The sequence below is a fragment of the Pipra filicauda genome, unplaced genomic scaffold, assembly GCF_003945595.2.
Source record: "Pipra filicauda isolate LSUMZ 115617 unplaced genomic scaffold, ASM394559v2 scaffold122_size2191957_pilon, whole genome shotgun sequence".
Classification (NCBI taxonomy): Eukaryota; Metazoa; Chordata; class Aves; order Passeriformes; family Pipridae; genus Pipra; species Pipra filicauda.
In genome coordinates this window covers 940,100-956,424 of record NW_024103685.1, presented here as the reverse complement: position 1 = coordinate 956,424, position 16,325 = coordinate 940,100, and the positions used below count along the sequence as shown (strand labels likewise).

Genomic DNA, 16,325 nt, shown 5'->3' with positions numbered 1-16,325 from the left:
GCCAGATAATGCTGGGGGTTTGCCGCCTGTTTTGGACTTTGTAAAATTTACTACTTCAATGGGCATTGTATACAGCCAAACCACATGCCTCTGAAAACAAAACAAAACAAAACAACCTAAAAACTCTGGCTACCTGGCTTCAGTTTTTTAAATGGCATTTTTACAATATTCTTCTGGCATTTCTTTTCTTACATGTTCTTTTTGCTATTCTTTAGCCTTAAAAGCAGATGAAAGCCAAGTAATTATTCACTGTATAACCACAGTGCATATCTATAGAGCAAGGGAGAGTTTGCAGACAGAAAAAATCTTTCATCTGTTCTGAACCACTTGGCATTAAAACAAAGCTTTTACATAGATCTAGGCCTGTTAATAATGCAATATGTAAGTAAAAAAAATGCACAAGCATAATGGCAACAGTTTAAAACTAGGGCTTTATTTTGCAGAACTTGTAATCCTAGCTACATAATCTAGTCCTTATTAGGATGTGAACTTTAAATCATAGCGGGTTAAATGGAAAAGTTGCACTTTTCTCTGGACTGAGAAAAGTGCTTGGCTCAGACATGGTTCACTGAAGCAAGCACAAGTTGGGCAGCAGAGTGTGGACCCAAGCGGACAATCCTGGGAGGTGATGACATGCTGTCAGAACATCTGTACTGCAGTTGGAAGTTGGCTGCAGGCTGTTCCATGATATGTGAGGTCTAGTATACCTGATATGTGTACAAATAGCTGTACTAGCTGCAGGTGTGATTCATCTCACCTAAATGATGTATTTGAAAATTAAGCACCTAAGACCAATAAGATTAATCATTCTCTAAAAGTGTTTATTATTATTGGCTGGCACATAAGGTGACTTAAATAATTAACTTTTATATGTCTAAGTTCAGTGAGATGAACATCTTGGCTCTACAAACCTGTGTGGGACTGTGGTACATGCTCAGGTGGCAGATGCATATTGATGCCTCTGTGGCACTTGTTTCTTGCTAAGTAAATTAAAATAAGTGCTGATACATACTTGTACCTGCTGACATTGTACCTCCCTTCGCTGTATAGACACAGCTCATAGGGCAGCTTGAACCATAAACACTAGCACTGTAAGACCATTATAAGACCAGTAACACCAGGTTTTGCAACAATAATAACCTGTGAAATTCAGTTGCAACATACACTAGGTTTTTTCAAGGAATAACCTTGCATAAGAGTTCATACTTATGCTGCAGCTTCTTGTTAGTGAGACAAAGTGAAGTGAAAGTGATTACAAACGCACTGTTATCATTTTCCAGAGTCCAACATACAAATCAATAAATAGTGCTAGGAAATACAGTTTTTAAAATTATCACTTGGTCATTTCAGCTGTTGTTACAGAAGAGCAATGCACTTTATAGCAGAGTCCAATACTACTTGTGGGGTGATAATATAAAGAGCTAAGTGAAAAATGAAGCCAGTAGAATAAAAGATTGAGCAAATGTAAATGTGCACATGATAGCACCCCTTGAAACTTGTTTCATGGAAGAAATTCAATTTTTACAATGCTAAAATTAATTACTTGCCCAGCCCCATACTGGTCAGAGTGTTATGCCAGTCTTAAGCAGCTCTATCCTGCTTCAACTGCAAACACAGACAGGTTTAAGGGCATATCTATAAGGAAGAAATGGCAAAGGATAGGTAACTTAGCTCAAAGGAATTAAAAATACCAAAAGAAAACAGCTTCAGGGACTCATTTTCCTTTTTTTTTCCCCCCTGTTAAATGGCTGGACTTTATCTGGACCAAAATCAGAGTCAGAAACAAAGTCTCATGTGTGCCAGAGTCTCTTTAAGTGCAACTAAGGCCATTTTAGATCTACTGTGTTTTCTTTGGGCTATTCTGAACCATCATTTTACTTGGGGACAGTTTGCCTTTGCATGAGACTACCAGGAAGAGTGACTGGCAGCCTGGTACAGGCAAGAAAGAAGACCTATCACCTTTTGCTGTTTGTGTTCTGGAGTAGTTCTGGGTTATTTATTATGAGCTCTCATAATTCCATCGTCAGAATTTTAAAACTTGCATAGAATTTCATAGACTTAAGATAGTTCCTGAGATAAAGATTGAAAATTATTGATTTTCCAAATGAACTGCCATTCCTGCGATGAACTTGCTGTAGCTGTTCTTTGCACCCATACAAACATGCATATAATTAACTTTGTACAGGTCTGATAATATCCAATAATTGAGATTACTATGATTATGTGGTAAGAAGAGGAGAGTTGGGAGAGCCGACTTCTGAATAATAAGCAATTCTACTATAATCCATATCCAGTGCTTTCCACACTATCAGTACAGGAGATAGGAAAGGAAATGCTTTTCATTCAGTTAATGCTGCTGTAGACTTACTAATGCAATTACTCATTAATTTAATCTTGAATTTTCCTGCTTATCATCTAATACAATTTCTGTCTTCTCTGCTTTCATATTTCAGTCCACTCGGTCATCACATCTTATTTTAAAATTTTACTGTACATTTTTTTGAGTTTAAACATTGAAGACAACAAAATTAGCTGGTACTGAAAGCAATGGTTCCCCATTTGGGGTTTCTGTGTGTTGTCATTATGTTATGTAACACGAAGCTTCCTTATGAGTTGTTGCAAGAGAACAAAAACATAGCTTTCTGTTCTTAACCTTCCCATTCTGAGGATGTATGCTAACACCTTTTATGAACCTTAAACCACTGTTATTAAGTGGGAAATGAGAATATAGCCTGGTGTCATACAAGCTTAGCTGACACAGACTGGAAAAATGAATCAACAGGAAGCACTGCATAACAAGGATTCAGCTGGAAGCAATATATCAAATACACCACAACTCTGACCAAGATACAGTCCCTGACCCGCCACTGGGTACCTTGATACACAAGGGAGATGTTTTCTTGGAGAATTACTGTTGGAATTAGCAAAAATGTATCCTCAAACTATCTCTTCCTTTTCTAGGAATAGTTGCTGCTTTTCTCTACCAAACTATTTTCTTTATTCTAGTCAAAACCACGCCTGTTGCAGTTCAGCAGGAGTATCCAGAAACTTTTGTGCTCTTCCCAGTGGATATGATAGAACTTCAAGAAGTGGGATTACTTGTGTTAGGTAGCATATCATGACACACCACTTTTTCTTTTTCTGCTATTTCATGCAGAGATATTTACATGCATTATTTTTAGTAACTTTGCTTAATACCAATTAGTTGTCTTCCCTATATGTTTCAAAAATGTTGCTCAGCTGATTTTCCAAGTGTGTGTGAAGTCTATGGCCTTCATCTGTTTTGTTTTGGTTTTATTTGGAAAATGACTTGGATATTCTCAAAATATGCCTGAGTGATATCAATCCTTTAGATTGCCACAAAAAGTATAAAATATAATTTCTCCTTTCCTTTCAACTACAGAATCTCCACAAAGCAAAGGCTCTGTGCTCAGCAATTCAAGAAAGCCTTGGCCAATAAGCCTGGCATCAGCTTTGGGTACAGTAATAGAAAAGTGGATTGGGAAATCAACAGCTAAAGACCAATATACAGAAAGTGATCAAGGTGGTCTACAGAAAAGTGAGTTTAACAAATAGTCTGAAATTCATTGTTTGACCAGAGTACCAATTTGCATTTTATGGTATAGCACAGCAACATGGCATCAGCATTCTTTAAAGATATTGAAAAGATGAAAAATGTGGAAAAGAATCACAAATATTACATTGACATCTGAAGGAAAGTGCTGCAGTAGGATGCAGAGAGTTCAGTTTGCTTTAATTAACAGGAGAAAAAAAATAGAGTAGTAGTCCAGGTACAAAGGCCCCTACTACGAGACAATACCAAGTATTACTCTGAATTGGTAAAAATGTTCCAAGAACTGCTGAATGGAAGGAAGATGAAGCCACACAAAGTCATAAATTTTAACAGTGTGAGCAATTAACCTGTGGAACAAACATGATGGATTCACCATCTTTTTGTGTCTGAAGATTAAAACTTGACACCTTACCACGAGTTATACTTTAGAGCAAAATTTTGGGGCTCAATATAGTGATAAATATCTGTAACATAAATGATCTGTAACATAAAGGACATGGAAGTAGAAGATCTCAAGGTCTCTTCTGTCACATGAGATAGCATGAAATAATCTCACATGCTGGGTTATTTAGTGATCCTGGTTTGTGACCAAGGACCACTCAGCAAGTAGGATTTTGTGATGTAAATGGGGGGGTTGTGACATCAACAGTTTGCTACAGCATTTTCCAGCTTGAGATGCTAAACCATTATTATCTAGTTACGTTATTAGGTAACGCTTGGTATACCTGTCATACAGCTTCATGTCGTATGAACTCATGTGGGAGTTTAAGATTTAAGGAGTAAAGCAAGGCTTGGACATGGCTGTAAGAAGAGCTCTCCCTCTTACCTTGTCCCTTGTTAATAAAGGATGTCTGAAAAGAAGGCCCGTGTTAAGGAGGGTTGCTCTGCTCTTAAATCACTGGATTTCAAGAATGCATTGGAGCAGTTCCAGAAACTAGTTGAAAAAATGATAATCCAGAAGACAAAAGAGAGATCAGGCTTATATACTGAAGATGATGGTAAGAGATATTCTTTCTGATGGAAAAGTATCATTTTCATATGGAGAGAATGTGTTGTAGAGAGAAAACTGTAAGAAAGATCTCAAATTAATGTTCTAACTGTAATTGTGTGATTTTTACAGGACATAGGTAGATTGCACTATGAAAGTGCTTTTCTAATCTTGTTAGGACTTCTGGCAAAATTATAAGGCCATGGTGATCACTGCCAAAATATAATTGGTGGAGTTAGAACATATAGCATGATGTGATGTTTCTGTAAAAGCACAAACCTGATGAATTATGTAAACCCAGTTGCTAAATGTAAATATTGGAGGCAAAGTTTTGCTTTTCTCAATGCAAATGGCTACTGCTGCATGAAAGGATAAACTTTATCCCTCCATTCACGTTCAGAGAAACAAATCGGAATCATGGTTTGAAAGTAAGGGAAGAAAGAAGAGGTGTGAAGTTTTTACCTATTCTTTTATCTTTTTCCTATCATGCATTGCAAGTTAGGTAGTTTTTAAAAGACCAAACATTGACTGATTTTTTTTTTCCCAAATGCTTTAGTGAATACAATGTGAGGATCTAGAACTTGCGTGCTATTGATATTGAAAGGAGAAATAAAACCAGAGGTAGGGTGGATAAGGAAGGAATCTGTAGCTTGCCAGTTTTAAACTGTGGATATTGTTCCTCCCATACAGATGAGATAGACTATGATAAGTTCTATAAAACCACACGAGCACTTTTTGGTTCAGCAGTTAAGGACCATAATATTCAGGCTTTTTTCAGGAAGACTATCAACAACCTTGACATGCCAGACTGGTTAGAGGTAAGGATTTCTGAAATTTTATTAAATATAAAAAAACCTGATTAAAATCTTCGGTGGTAACAGTATTTATCTGTTGATTATGTGTTGTTCATGAGTCTGTTGTTCACGAGCTCCATGGTATAAAGAGGCACACTCATGTTGTTATTTACCCTAGTTGCCCGGAGCCTGGGTGTATCCAGGTCTTCTAAAGTACTTCTGTGATATGCATTGTCCTCAGGCTTCCTGGCAAAATGCAAAAATCCCTTATGACTACAGTATGTGATTTGTGCTCTGAGGATAAGTCTATATTTAGCTAAACCATCAGAAATGCTTCATCTCTTCTCTTTCCTCTTTTTTCTCTTACCTTTACTTCCTATCCTTTCTCTTCACCTATTTACAGGCATCAATCCAGCCTTCACTTTAAATATGAAGCATTAGAGGTATGGCTGCATTTTAATAGAGAGTTTTTTAATCAGAGAATTACGTATGCATTATTTAATTCTGTAGATGAGTGAGAACCATGCAGTCATTTTTTCTGTCTCTAATGATGGTAAATAGAAAATTTTTGTAAAAAGCATGTAAGAATGAGGTAACTATGAAACAATAGATTTGGTTTACCCTCCTTGCTTCTGGCTGCACATAGCTTAAGGATTTTCTCTGCCAGAGTTGCAACTGCAGTCCATGTTTAATATCGCTTCATGGATTTTAATCTACCCATTTGTAAGTTACTTCTGCATCAACCTAAAAAGGATATCCAGTTTTTAAATTTGTGAAAAAGAGCTTTGTCTTGCTTTTTTTTTAAACATGGTGTTCTTTTGTATTTGCATGTTATGCGAAATGAACACTTGTTCTAGAAATGTGTCTTTTATTAAGATATTTCCCATGGATAGTGTTTCAAGCAACTGTTCTATAAAAATGACTGATTCTCAGATTGTTAGAGCCAAACTGTATCAAAAGCATCCATTATAATATATTACAAGATTTTGTTTGTTTTTTTCTGACCTGAAGACAGAATTGTGCAGATGGGACATAACTTCCAGCACGCAGTGACTTTCCTATGATAGCATAGGTTGCATTTCATATGTGGCAAGCACTTACTGAACTTAAAGCCTTATAGCAAGGTATTGACAAGTGAAGTAGGGTGAACAATAAATTCATCAGCATATTTATATTTTGTTACTCTGGAACACCACAGTAGTATTTGAACTTTGAAGATACCCAGCACCTGTTCTTTACATGTTATCAACAATTGCTGTCAAGTAATTTCCTAATATCAACTTAAAAACACTGTGTTCAGCCCTTTCTATTTAATAAGGTTATGTATGGGAACATTTCTGGTTAATACCTCTCGTAGCATTGTTTTTACTTACAATGTCACATTACTCACAGACTTTGCTCATGTCAGGCATTAAAGATTTCCTTCAGGGAGGGCCTGGGGCAAATCTGGAAAATAGCTGACAGTCTGAAGGACTGACAGTCCTTCGTTTAGGGTAGCAGAACAGTAGCAAATTATGTTAAGTCTCATTGGTTTATAAGAGAACTATAGGAAGCTCTTTTCGGTTACTGGAGTATCTTTTACTTCAAAACCTTACTTGAGTTTCTCATGCAGTCATACTAGTTACCTGAGCTACATAATTAACCAAGCAAGCACAATAAGGGGTGTAATAAAAGATGCGAAGGCCCATTAGTTTCCTTATGAGATCTGTGGGGGAATTGCCTGGGATAAAATTCCCCAGAACTCTTTTTATGAGCATTCCTCAAATTTTACCAAGTGTGAGCTGACTGATGACAGTCTTTTAAAATTCCTTGTGCATAACCTTTCTTGAAAAAAGCAGACCATGGTAAACAATCAATATTCAGCATCTCAGAGCATGTGTTTCATGTAGAAGATGGATATCAGTGAGACTATGTTGAATGCTATAGGGAATGAAACAGAAATATTTGTTATTTTTCTGTTCAAAAGAATCCTGATTAAAGTGTTATTTTTTCCTTTATTTTCTCTTGTGGGGAGAAATATTTAACATAAAGTAACTGAAAATTCATCCACGACAGAAATGATAATTCAGTTATAAAACAGACAAAGACCAGACTATTTGAATCAGATTCAGTGTCGCATTTATTTCTTAAACTTGACACAGCCTTATCCAGCACAATTTGAAATGTAATATTGTATTGAAAAACTGCAGTGAGTTTTTTGCTTTTTTGTTTTCTTTTTGTTTAGTGAGAATACTAATTGTCTGTATTACAAGCTATCTATACATTACAGAACATAAATCTAAGCTCTTTTCAGGAAAAAAAAAAGGATCAGATTTGGTAGTCTTGGTAGAGAGAAAGAGATGAAAACTTCATTAAGAAAGCTGCTGACTCCAGGAATTCTCCAGAGTTAGCTTACACAGAAACAGAATAATTCTTTATTGATCATTTGATTGTTGTCTAAGCCCAATTTACATTAACTGTAACTTCAGCATCAGCTTTTGATCTCTTGTAATTGTGATAACATCCTATCTGTAATGATTGGATCAAAACAGATCCTTCTAGGGTCATTTGAATGGGTTCTAATAAAATAAAATGGGATCCATTTGTATTCTACATATTATGTGGTGGTGGTCTTTTTAAATTTTGTTTCTCTGACAGACTCTACAGTTTCAAAATGCTTCAGATAATCCTGTAGAGTTACTAACGTCAGGAATGAACCCAGTGTTCTAAGCGACTAGCTATACCAGACACTTATAAGTGTAGCTGTAGTACAGCTCTAAATTCTCCTCATCTCTTTTTCACCTCTTGACAATCAAAGATGTATACATTTACTTACTGATAAAAGTGCTTGTAGACCCTTTTTTTCTTCCATCCGTATCTGTAGCTCTTCTTTTTTTTTTATTTTTCAGTTGATTCTATTTAACACTTGACCAGCCTAAATCCTACTTTCTTTTCTCATACTCCTTAGTCTTTTCATTCCTTTTAAGTGAAGCCTTTTTTTTCTGAAAAAGAAAAATTAACAAAACCCACAAAGCAAACAAAAACAAACACCCCACCAAAAAGAACCCAAACAACCAAAAAAACCCCGAAGAGACACAAAAACAGACCACCTGCAAATTCACTCCGTTACATGATTGAAAACTCTATTGGAATGATTATTGGCCTTTTAAGACTGGAAAGTATTCTAGTTATCCTAGTTTAGACCAGCTGTTGTTTGAAAGAGACAGTGAAAGAGCCAGAAAGGCCTTCCTTACCTGATGCATTTGTTCAATGTTCATCAACCTACAAGTTATATTAGACAAATCATATTTATAAACTTCAGCTTGGACATACCTTTAATTGCCCCCTGTGAACAATGTAAGTAGTCTTGATCTTGCCTCAGATTCCTTTATATCACTTAATTTTTCGAATCTATCATTAATAACAGTTAGTTTCTGTAACATCCTAAATAACCCTCATGGTTTCTGCTGTCTGTGCTCCAGTTTCCTAATTATTTTTTTCTAAAAGTATGTTATTTCAACTCTGTTCTTCTGAGTTCTCCTTCTACTTTTGGCACTGCTGAGCACACTGTCAGTCTTGAAAGTCAAGCAAGAGGGATACACTTCACGTTGTTCCTTTGATATTCCTCTTTTATCATCTCTGTCTCTCTCTCTCTCTCTCTCTCCCTGCCCCCCTTTCTCAGAACTCTGTCCCTGACCCTTTGTTCCTCTCTTCCTACTCTCACAGATCTATTTTTTTCCAAATTTACCTCTCCATATCTGGCCTCTCTTTAGCTTGAAAAAAATCTTCCAAATATATTTCCATGACCTAAAAGATCATGATCTCGTGTGAGTGTTCCTATTTCTTTAACTTACTGATGTTTCTCTCTTTCAAGTACCTTCATGTTCAGGGTTTTGTAAGTTTTCAGTAGTCTCCACAACAGTACAACCATGCTCAAAGGACAGTTTTTTATTAAAAAAAAAAAGGTAATCTGAAATCTGCTCATTAGATAAATTAGGATCTACCCTTACTTATTTGCTGGCTTCACAATTTAAAAGACTTATCTGGACAGTCTAACAGCTATCATTTATCAATGCCTTGGGAAACTAACTTCTGCATCTCTTTCCCAAATGTAGCTGGCTCTTAGACATCTGTATTTTTTCAGTGATAATCATCTGATGTTTAAATTGCATTTTGCTTTACCTTTTATGCTCTTTGTCAACCTCTGGTAGACATTATGGGCTGTTTCCATGTTGGAGTGAGCAGAAGCCATTTATGCAGCTATTAGGGATTTCTAAGATGCCCTTTCTTTGGGCAGTGTTCCACATGCTAGGAAGGAGCAAAAGATCAGATGTGGCACCGTCTCATGTCTACAGGAAGCAAGACAGGACACACCTCTGTGTGCACTGAAAACTTTCGCTGCTGCTGGTTTTAGGGCAGCTGCTGGCCTAGCCCAACCACTGCACTTGGCATCCTGTCAGGACTCAGGAGGGACCTGATACTGGATAGGTCTATCCTTAAAGAAAAAGTCCTCCCACCCAAACCTTAGTCCCCAAAAAGTTGACGGGTCTGTTCTCCTCTGCCTGGGAAATGGGTACATACACTTAAGAAAGCAAAATGTCACTCCTTTCAGTAAGGACAAGAGAAAAGATCCATGGAAGTACAGGACAACTGGCCTCTATGTTTGGATACAGTATGGAAAGACACAGTGATAGTACAAGAAACTAGGAAGAGAAATGCAAGAGGCTGTAATACATAATATATTGACTGGTGATGTCTGATAATAATCATGTATATGGTAAGGAGGGACCTGTGAAGTGAAAGATGAAGAGTAATGTTGTGTGAGACTATTTTTTTGAAAGGTGTACATCTGAATCTCTTGAAGAAGGAAAATGGAAATTCTGTTGTATAACATGGAAAATATTGAACTAGAATAAAGTGCTAAGTTTTGTCTGGCATCCAAAGGGGCATTGCTTTCAGAACTCATGAAAGATAGTGAGTATATACAATGTCCATATATGAGAAAAGAGTTTAAAGTCTGTACAGCTGAGTGGGGCTGAACTAATTTCCTAAGGAAATTACTAAACTATTTTTGGGTACAGAGCTTGAGGTTTGGAGAGCATTTCAGCTGAAAATTTCACAGCCTGGAGCAGAAATGAGCTCCTACCTGAATATCTGTGTAGGGATCTCCATCATGTTCGGCACAAATGGAACATTGTCAGACTTAGGGAGATGGCCAAAGAAAGAATTTTTTAAAATGGACTTTATATTCAGGGGTTTTTTCCAGCAAATGAGAATTTAAATAACTTTATGGAAAAGCTTTTCTTCTATGAAGGCTAAACCACTATGCTACTTTGAATATCTCAGTTTATAAATACAGAGGAGTCTGTTTTGTCTGCCTTTTGCTGTTTGTGGTTTTTTTCTAGTTGAGGGCCTAGCTGAGGAAGCACAAGTAGGTAGAACCCTAAAAAGAAAATTGAAGATTATTATTTACAATCATTACAAGGCAAAGCTGTACTAACAGCTTTGTCAAATAGATGGGCTGTATTCCTAGAAGCCCTATGTATTCTTGCTTCTTTACAAACATTGAAGAAAGATTGTACCTGAGTAGCAGATTTCAGCAATCTAAAGCCATATTTAGAGCTAATGGTTAAAGGAAACAAGACGAAGAAACTTACTCAAAGAACGTTAGATTAAAATGTGAGATAACTATTTGACTTCATACATATAAGCATATCTTCCCGAAATAATTTTGCAATAAATTACTTGGTTTGCTTTTTTTTTTTTTTAGATTTTTGGCTGTTTCACGGGAGAAAGTGATGGCCTGCTTTCCCAGTCAAAAGAAAGCATGGTTTTCCTTGTATCTGAAAAAAAGCAGATTACTGATTCAGGTGACATACTTCATTTTGTATCAAACCCTATTTCTTTTTAATGCAATGTGTTGCACACTTTCTTGTGATAAGTTCACATGGCTGTCTTTGCTTGTTCAAGATTCTACTTACGTGTTCCAAAATATATGGTTTTTTTACGAAACTCATTGCATCTGGACACTCCACTGCTGCTTTTGCCAGTTCTCATATTCCTAAATATTGAATTTTTCTGACTCAGACTGTAATTTATGCAATTACTCTCTGTATGTCTGTATTTTTTTAAATAATGTAAGAAGAACTAGCACATCCATAATCCATTAACGATATTTAAAAATACAACATGTTTAATTAAGTCAAATATAGGATAATCTATGATATAATGCATCACTGCCTTGGACTTGGTATCAAAATTAATTTCAGGAAGAGAAAATGTTCCTGCTATTATAGTTCTATTTTTTTAGATTTCCCACGTCTGTAAGATTAAGTGAAATATTTTGTCATTGACAGTTGTCAAGAGAAAAGATGTGATTAAGGGTATAGTGAAGGTATCCCATCTGGATTTCACAATAACAGCCTCCCAGAAAGGAGTGATAACTATTTTTAACAACCAGGTAATTCTGATTCAAACTGTTTTGTTATTTCATTAGGCATTACGTATGGGAACTGAGAGGACTGTCATGTAGCATGCAAATTAACCTCTAAAAAAGCTAGATATCTTTCTTAACAAAGTTAAGGTTTCCTATATTTTCAAGTACAGTAAGAAATATACATTGTTCTTTTCAATTATAAACCTACTGAACAGTCCACATAAGTTGATATAAGGTAGAGATGGTTAATAAAAGACATTCTTCGCAGAAATTCATTTAATAGAAAATAATCTGCATTTCTTTTTAGGAAAGGTTCCCTTGAAACAAAATATGCTCTTGGAATTAACTTTTAGATATAGAGTGGAAATCAGGGAATTAACTGTTTTCTACAGCTACTGAAATTATCTAGAATGGACATAAACATTCATCAATTTGCAAATAAGATTTATCCAATACTGCAACATCTAAAAGCTTAAAAGTCGTGAGATGACAGTCTGAGTGATGCTGATTCACAGTTAGTCCCCTAATCAGTAAACTGTAAGGAAGACTGTACCATTCTAAGTAGAAATTCACGCTCAAGATGCTGTTAAAGTAGAATTCGTGAATTAATCTCCCAGATGATTATATTACTATTTAGATGTAATTTAGCACTTGTAGATGCTATGAGGTACATCACACATCTGTGCTCATTGGTGGTTTATCCTTGCACAATTTTAATGCAACCAGTTTTTGGAAAATTAGTGCTGCTTTAAAGCAGCACTAATGCTTTCCAGGGGTTTTAGCTAGTTAGTGCATAATGCTTATGACAGTAGAGTGTAAACAAAGAAAGGACTCCTGTGGATGATTCAATAACAAAGTAGTACTGCAGTTTTAGTAAATGCTGAAATAATTTATTTGAAAGCCTAGTTCTCTGTCCTCCAGAGCATTATCCCTATTACGTACCTATGAAAAATCATTTCACAAAGTATAATATTAAAAGTAGCTTTCTTCCCCACCTGCTAGCTCCCCATGCTATTTTCAAGTTGAAGTGCTGCCTCCTAATAGGTTGGACTGATGTCATCTGACATCAGTCACTGCACTGATGTCATCTGACATCAGTGCATCTGACATCAGTGACTGCAATGTAAATCATTTTACACAGTTGCTTAACGCAGTGAAATAGGGACCTCAAATCCCACTTATAAAACTGTATGTTCTGAAAATGGCTAAGGCATTACAACAGCAGACATTTACTCATGATAAGATCTCTGGTCACAGTTGATCTGGGCAAATGATTTTTTACTTCATTAGAATTTCTCTGATATATATTGAGGAAGCAAGAGGAAGCTCTGTCTCTTCAGCACTACAGTAATTTGAATCCTGTTCCTGGAAAATGACTTCACATGACAAAGGCAAATACAGAGTTGGCAACTCATTCTTCTCTCAAAGATCAAGGATTTAAAGCATAGTGATAAGAAATATGAAGATGGTTGCCCTGAAGATGCTGCTTGGTAGGACTCAAGATCTGGGTGAAGGGGCCAACATATGATTTGATGAGTAGTGCATAGACAAATAGACAAAGAGGCTTATTTTTGTATAATTGTTGCATTTGCAAGATTATTAACTTATGGTGTTCTTGGATGCACATATATCTCATGCAAGTCAGCCTGCTCCATGTACATGAATGAATAATATTTGGTCAGATGTAATTAGTGAATCCAATATAATACAGATTTTTAACTGTGCCACTGCTGGAGCATTTAAATAGTAAGAAACATGGAGGAAGAGAAAGGGATATATTCTGTTCATTCACCCCAGTGTAAAGTGATGTTCAGTGCAAAGAAGTTTTCTCAGAAGATCAACACCGTATTATTCACTTTGTTCTTTGGAAAGCAAATACAATTTCCTTCACAAGAATTTATTTAATGGTTGTGTTATATCCTCGGAGTCAGTTAAAAATCTAGATGAAAAGTTTTTATTTGATACTGAGTGGAAACAGAGAATAGTTAAAAACTTTGGGAAAAAACACTTATTTACAAATAAGATTAAGAACAAGTAAAGAGGTTGCAAACCATATCACTGCCTGTCTATCCATTAAACTTCAGTTAAATAAAAATTAATCATATTTTTTATCAGCAAATGATTAGTGTCAGTCTTGTTAGATGGCATTAAGAATGCTTAATTTAGCCTGTGTACATCAGGATAGCTTTCAAAATCATCTCCTATTTCACCAGTGACAGGCTTCCATCATCCATTACATAAATTGCTAGTGAATCTCATTATTGTCTAAAAGAGGACTTGGAGACTTTGGTTAACCCTGGTTGCTGTAATAAGAAATCCCATGTTCTCTTACACATCTGTTGGAAATGGAAGTGAAGGCAAAGAAATATTCATTTGTAGACCAGCAGGTTCTCGGTACTGGTAAGGCCACACCTCAAGTCCTGTGTTCGGTTTTGGGCCCCTCACTGCCAGAAGGAGATTGACAGGCTGGAGAGTGTCCAGAGAAGGGCGACGGAGCTGATGAAAGGACTAGAGCACAAGCCTTATGAGGAGCAGCTGAAGGAGCTGGGGTTGTTTAGCTCAGAGAAAAGGAGGTTCAGGGGGGACATTGTCACTCCCTACAACTACCTGAAAAGATGTTGTAGCCAGGTGGGGGTCAGTCTATTCTCCCAGGTAACAAGCAGTAGTACAAGAGGAAACAGCCTCGAGATGAGCCAGAAGAGGATTCGATTGGATATTAGGAATAATTTCTTCAACAAAAGGGTTGTCAAGCACTGGAACTGCCCAGGGAAGTGGAAGAGTCACCAACCCTGGAGGTATTTATAAGATGTGTAGAAGTGGCAATTGAGGACATGATTTAGTGGTGGACTTGGCACTGTGACGTTTACAGTTGGACTTGATCATCTTAAAGATCTTCCCCAACCTTAATGATTCTGTGATTTCGTGATTCTATTTGAGGGCTAAGCATTGCTTTCTGCAACAAATGTGGACCTAATATGCTTCAACACCTGTATACAGCTCTACACCATCAGCCATTTCCTACTTCCTCTAGAATACAAGACATTCACCTTCCTCAGGTTCTCAGACACAGATACTGCCTTGATCAGCACAAAAGACCTGTAGGCATAGGCAGCCTTAAGGACACACTCTAGTTAATGTTACTGCAGATAAAGCCAAGTCTGATAACAGTGCATGAATATCCATCTCTTGATTAACAATACTTTTAAACTCTGCTCAAACACTGTCCATGATGACACGGGCATCTCACTTCTATGGGAAGAAAGACTTTGATCCTAGCTTCTTGATTTATGAAATGTGGAATTGGTGGGGATGAGAACAAGGTGTCACTGAATAGTTACTGATGAGGGGCAGGGGCAAGAGGAGGTGAAAAGCAGCTGCGGATGTTTCAGAAGGGAAAAGGTTGAAACTGCTTTTGAAAACTGAGTACTAGTTTTGCTAAAGGAGTTGGAAGGTAACCCTGTCTCTACTGGATGATGGTGACGGGTATGCTGACCACCTTATGACTTTAAACTCTTCCAGTTTTGAGCCAGATGCTACACTGTCCACCAATAGTTACATTTGGTGAAAGATGCCCATATGGGTAGTCGTGTTTGCAGCCTGAAGTGCTACCTCTGCCTGGTATTTTGCTGGCATGTGGGTTGACATTAAGCATGGGTTTCTGTAAGAGACATCCTGCTTCTTATAGGAGCTGAAGCTGTTCTAGCTGTCAACAAGCATTAAAAGCACAACTCCATCAGAAGACCAGCTGATCTATACTCCCTTGTAAAAATGGGTATTTTTTACTTTTTTGCTATTTATTTTTTCACTATTTTTTACTTTTTTACTTTTTTTTTTTAATTTTGCTTACTCCAACATCTCAATTTAAAAAAACCCAAACCAACAAAGAAACTGTGAAATAACTGTGAAAGAAAAAGAAATTTTAAGTTCCTCACTATATATAGGGGAACAGATAGCAAGCAGGTTAAAGATCTTTCTTAACCATGTACTCTTTCTATTGTTCTGATCTACCTGTGAAGAGGAGAGCTAACTTTGTTTAGACTTTTAATTTATTTGCTAACTTGTTATTGTGACAATATCTTTTTGGTTTTTTTCAGAGGAAGGTTCAGGCAACAATCAATATTGAAGTAAGTTCTTTTTTTCTCCTTCCTGTTAAATAATTTCAATTAAAAATCAGCAGGTACTAAATTGAAATAATTAGAAACTGAGCATTATTCTAATGCCATTTCTTACTTTGAGACTCCTGCATGATTTGCCATAGGTCAAATAGGTTCAATGTATTGCTTTCAGTTGTAGAAACAATTGAATAACTTGATTTCTTTTCTCTGATAAATGACACCTCAGATAAATGCTGCTTTTTCTATCGAACTGTCCTTTGCCCATTACCTTGCCAGAATATTTTCTTTTAAAATCCAACACTTCTATTGTCACTGTAAAATTTAAATAAGTAACATAATGAGTTTGTTAACAAAAAACAGTTCTACATCTTTCTAGGTAGATGATTGGCTACACAGTAAATACATTAAAACTTCATTTTTACCCTGGAAGTATCACTGT

General features: G+C 36.4%; 1 protein-coding gene across 5 annotated transcripts in view; it reads left to right on the top strand.

Annotated features, from left to right (window-relative positions):
• Positions 1 to 16,325, top strand: part of WDR64 (WD repeat domain 64) — a 68,886-nt gene that overhangs the window by 3,448 nt on the left and 49,113 nt on the right. For 3 of the 5 annotated variants that reach the window (XM_039388694.1, XM_039388686.1, XM_027750682.2), the window contains exons 2-7: positions 3,404 to 3,559; positions 4,421 to 4,572; positions 5,253 to 5,380; positions 11,106 to 11,205; positions 11,692 to 11,795; positions 15,866 to 15,895. In XM_039388694.1, the coding sequence (XP_039244628.1) occupies positions 4,422 to 4,572; positions 5,253 to 5,380; positions 11,106 to 11,205; positions 11,692 to 11,795; positions 15,866 to 15,895 (513 nt within the window). In that variant the 5' untranslated portion in view covers positions 3,404 to 3,559; position 4,421. The remainder of the gene's footprint in view (positions 1 to 3,403; positions 3,560 to 4,420; positions 4,573 to 5,252; positions 5,381 to 11,105; positions 11,206 to 11,691; positions 11,796 to 15,865; positions 15,896 to 16,325) is intronic. The other 2 variants (XM_039388690.1, XM_039388700.1) reach the window with 2 other exon arrangements.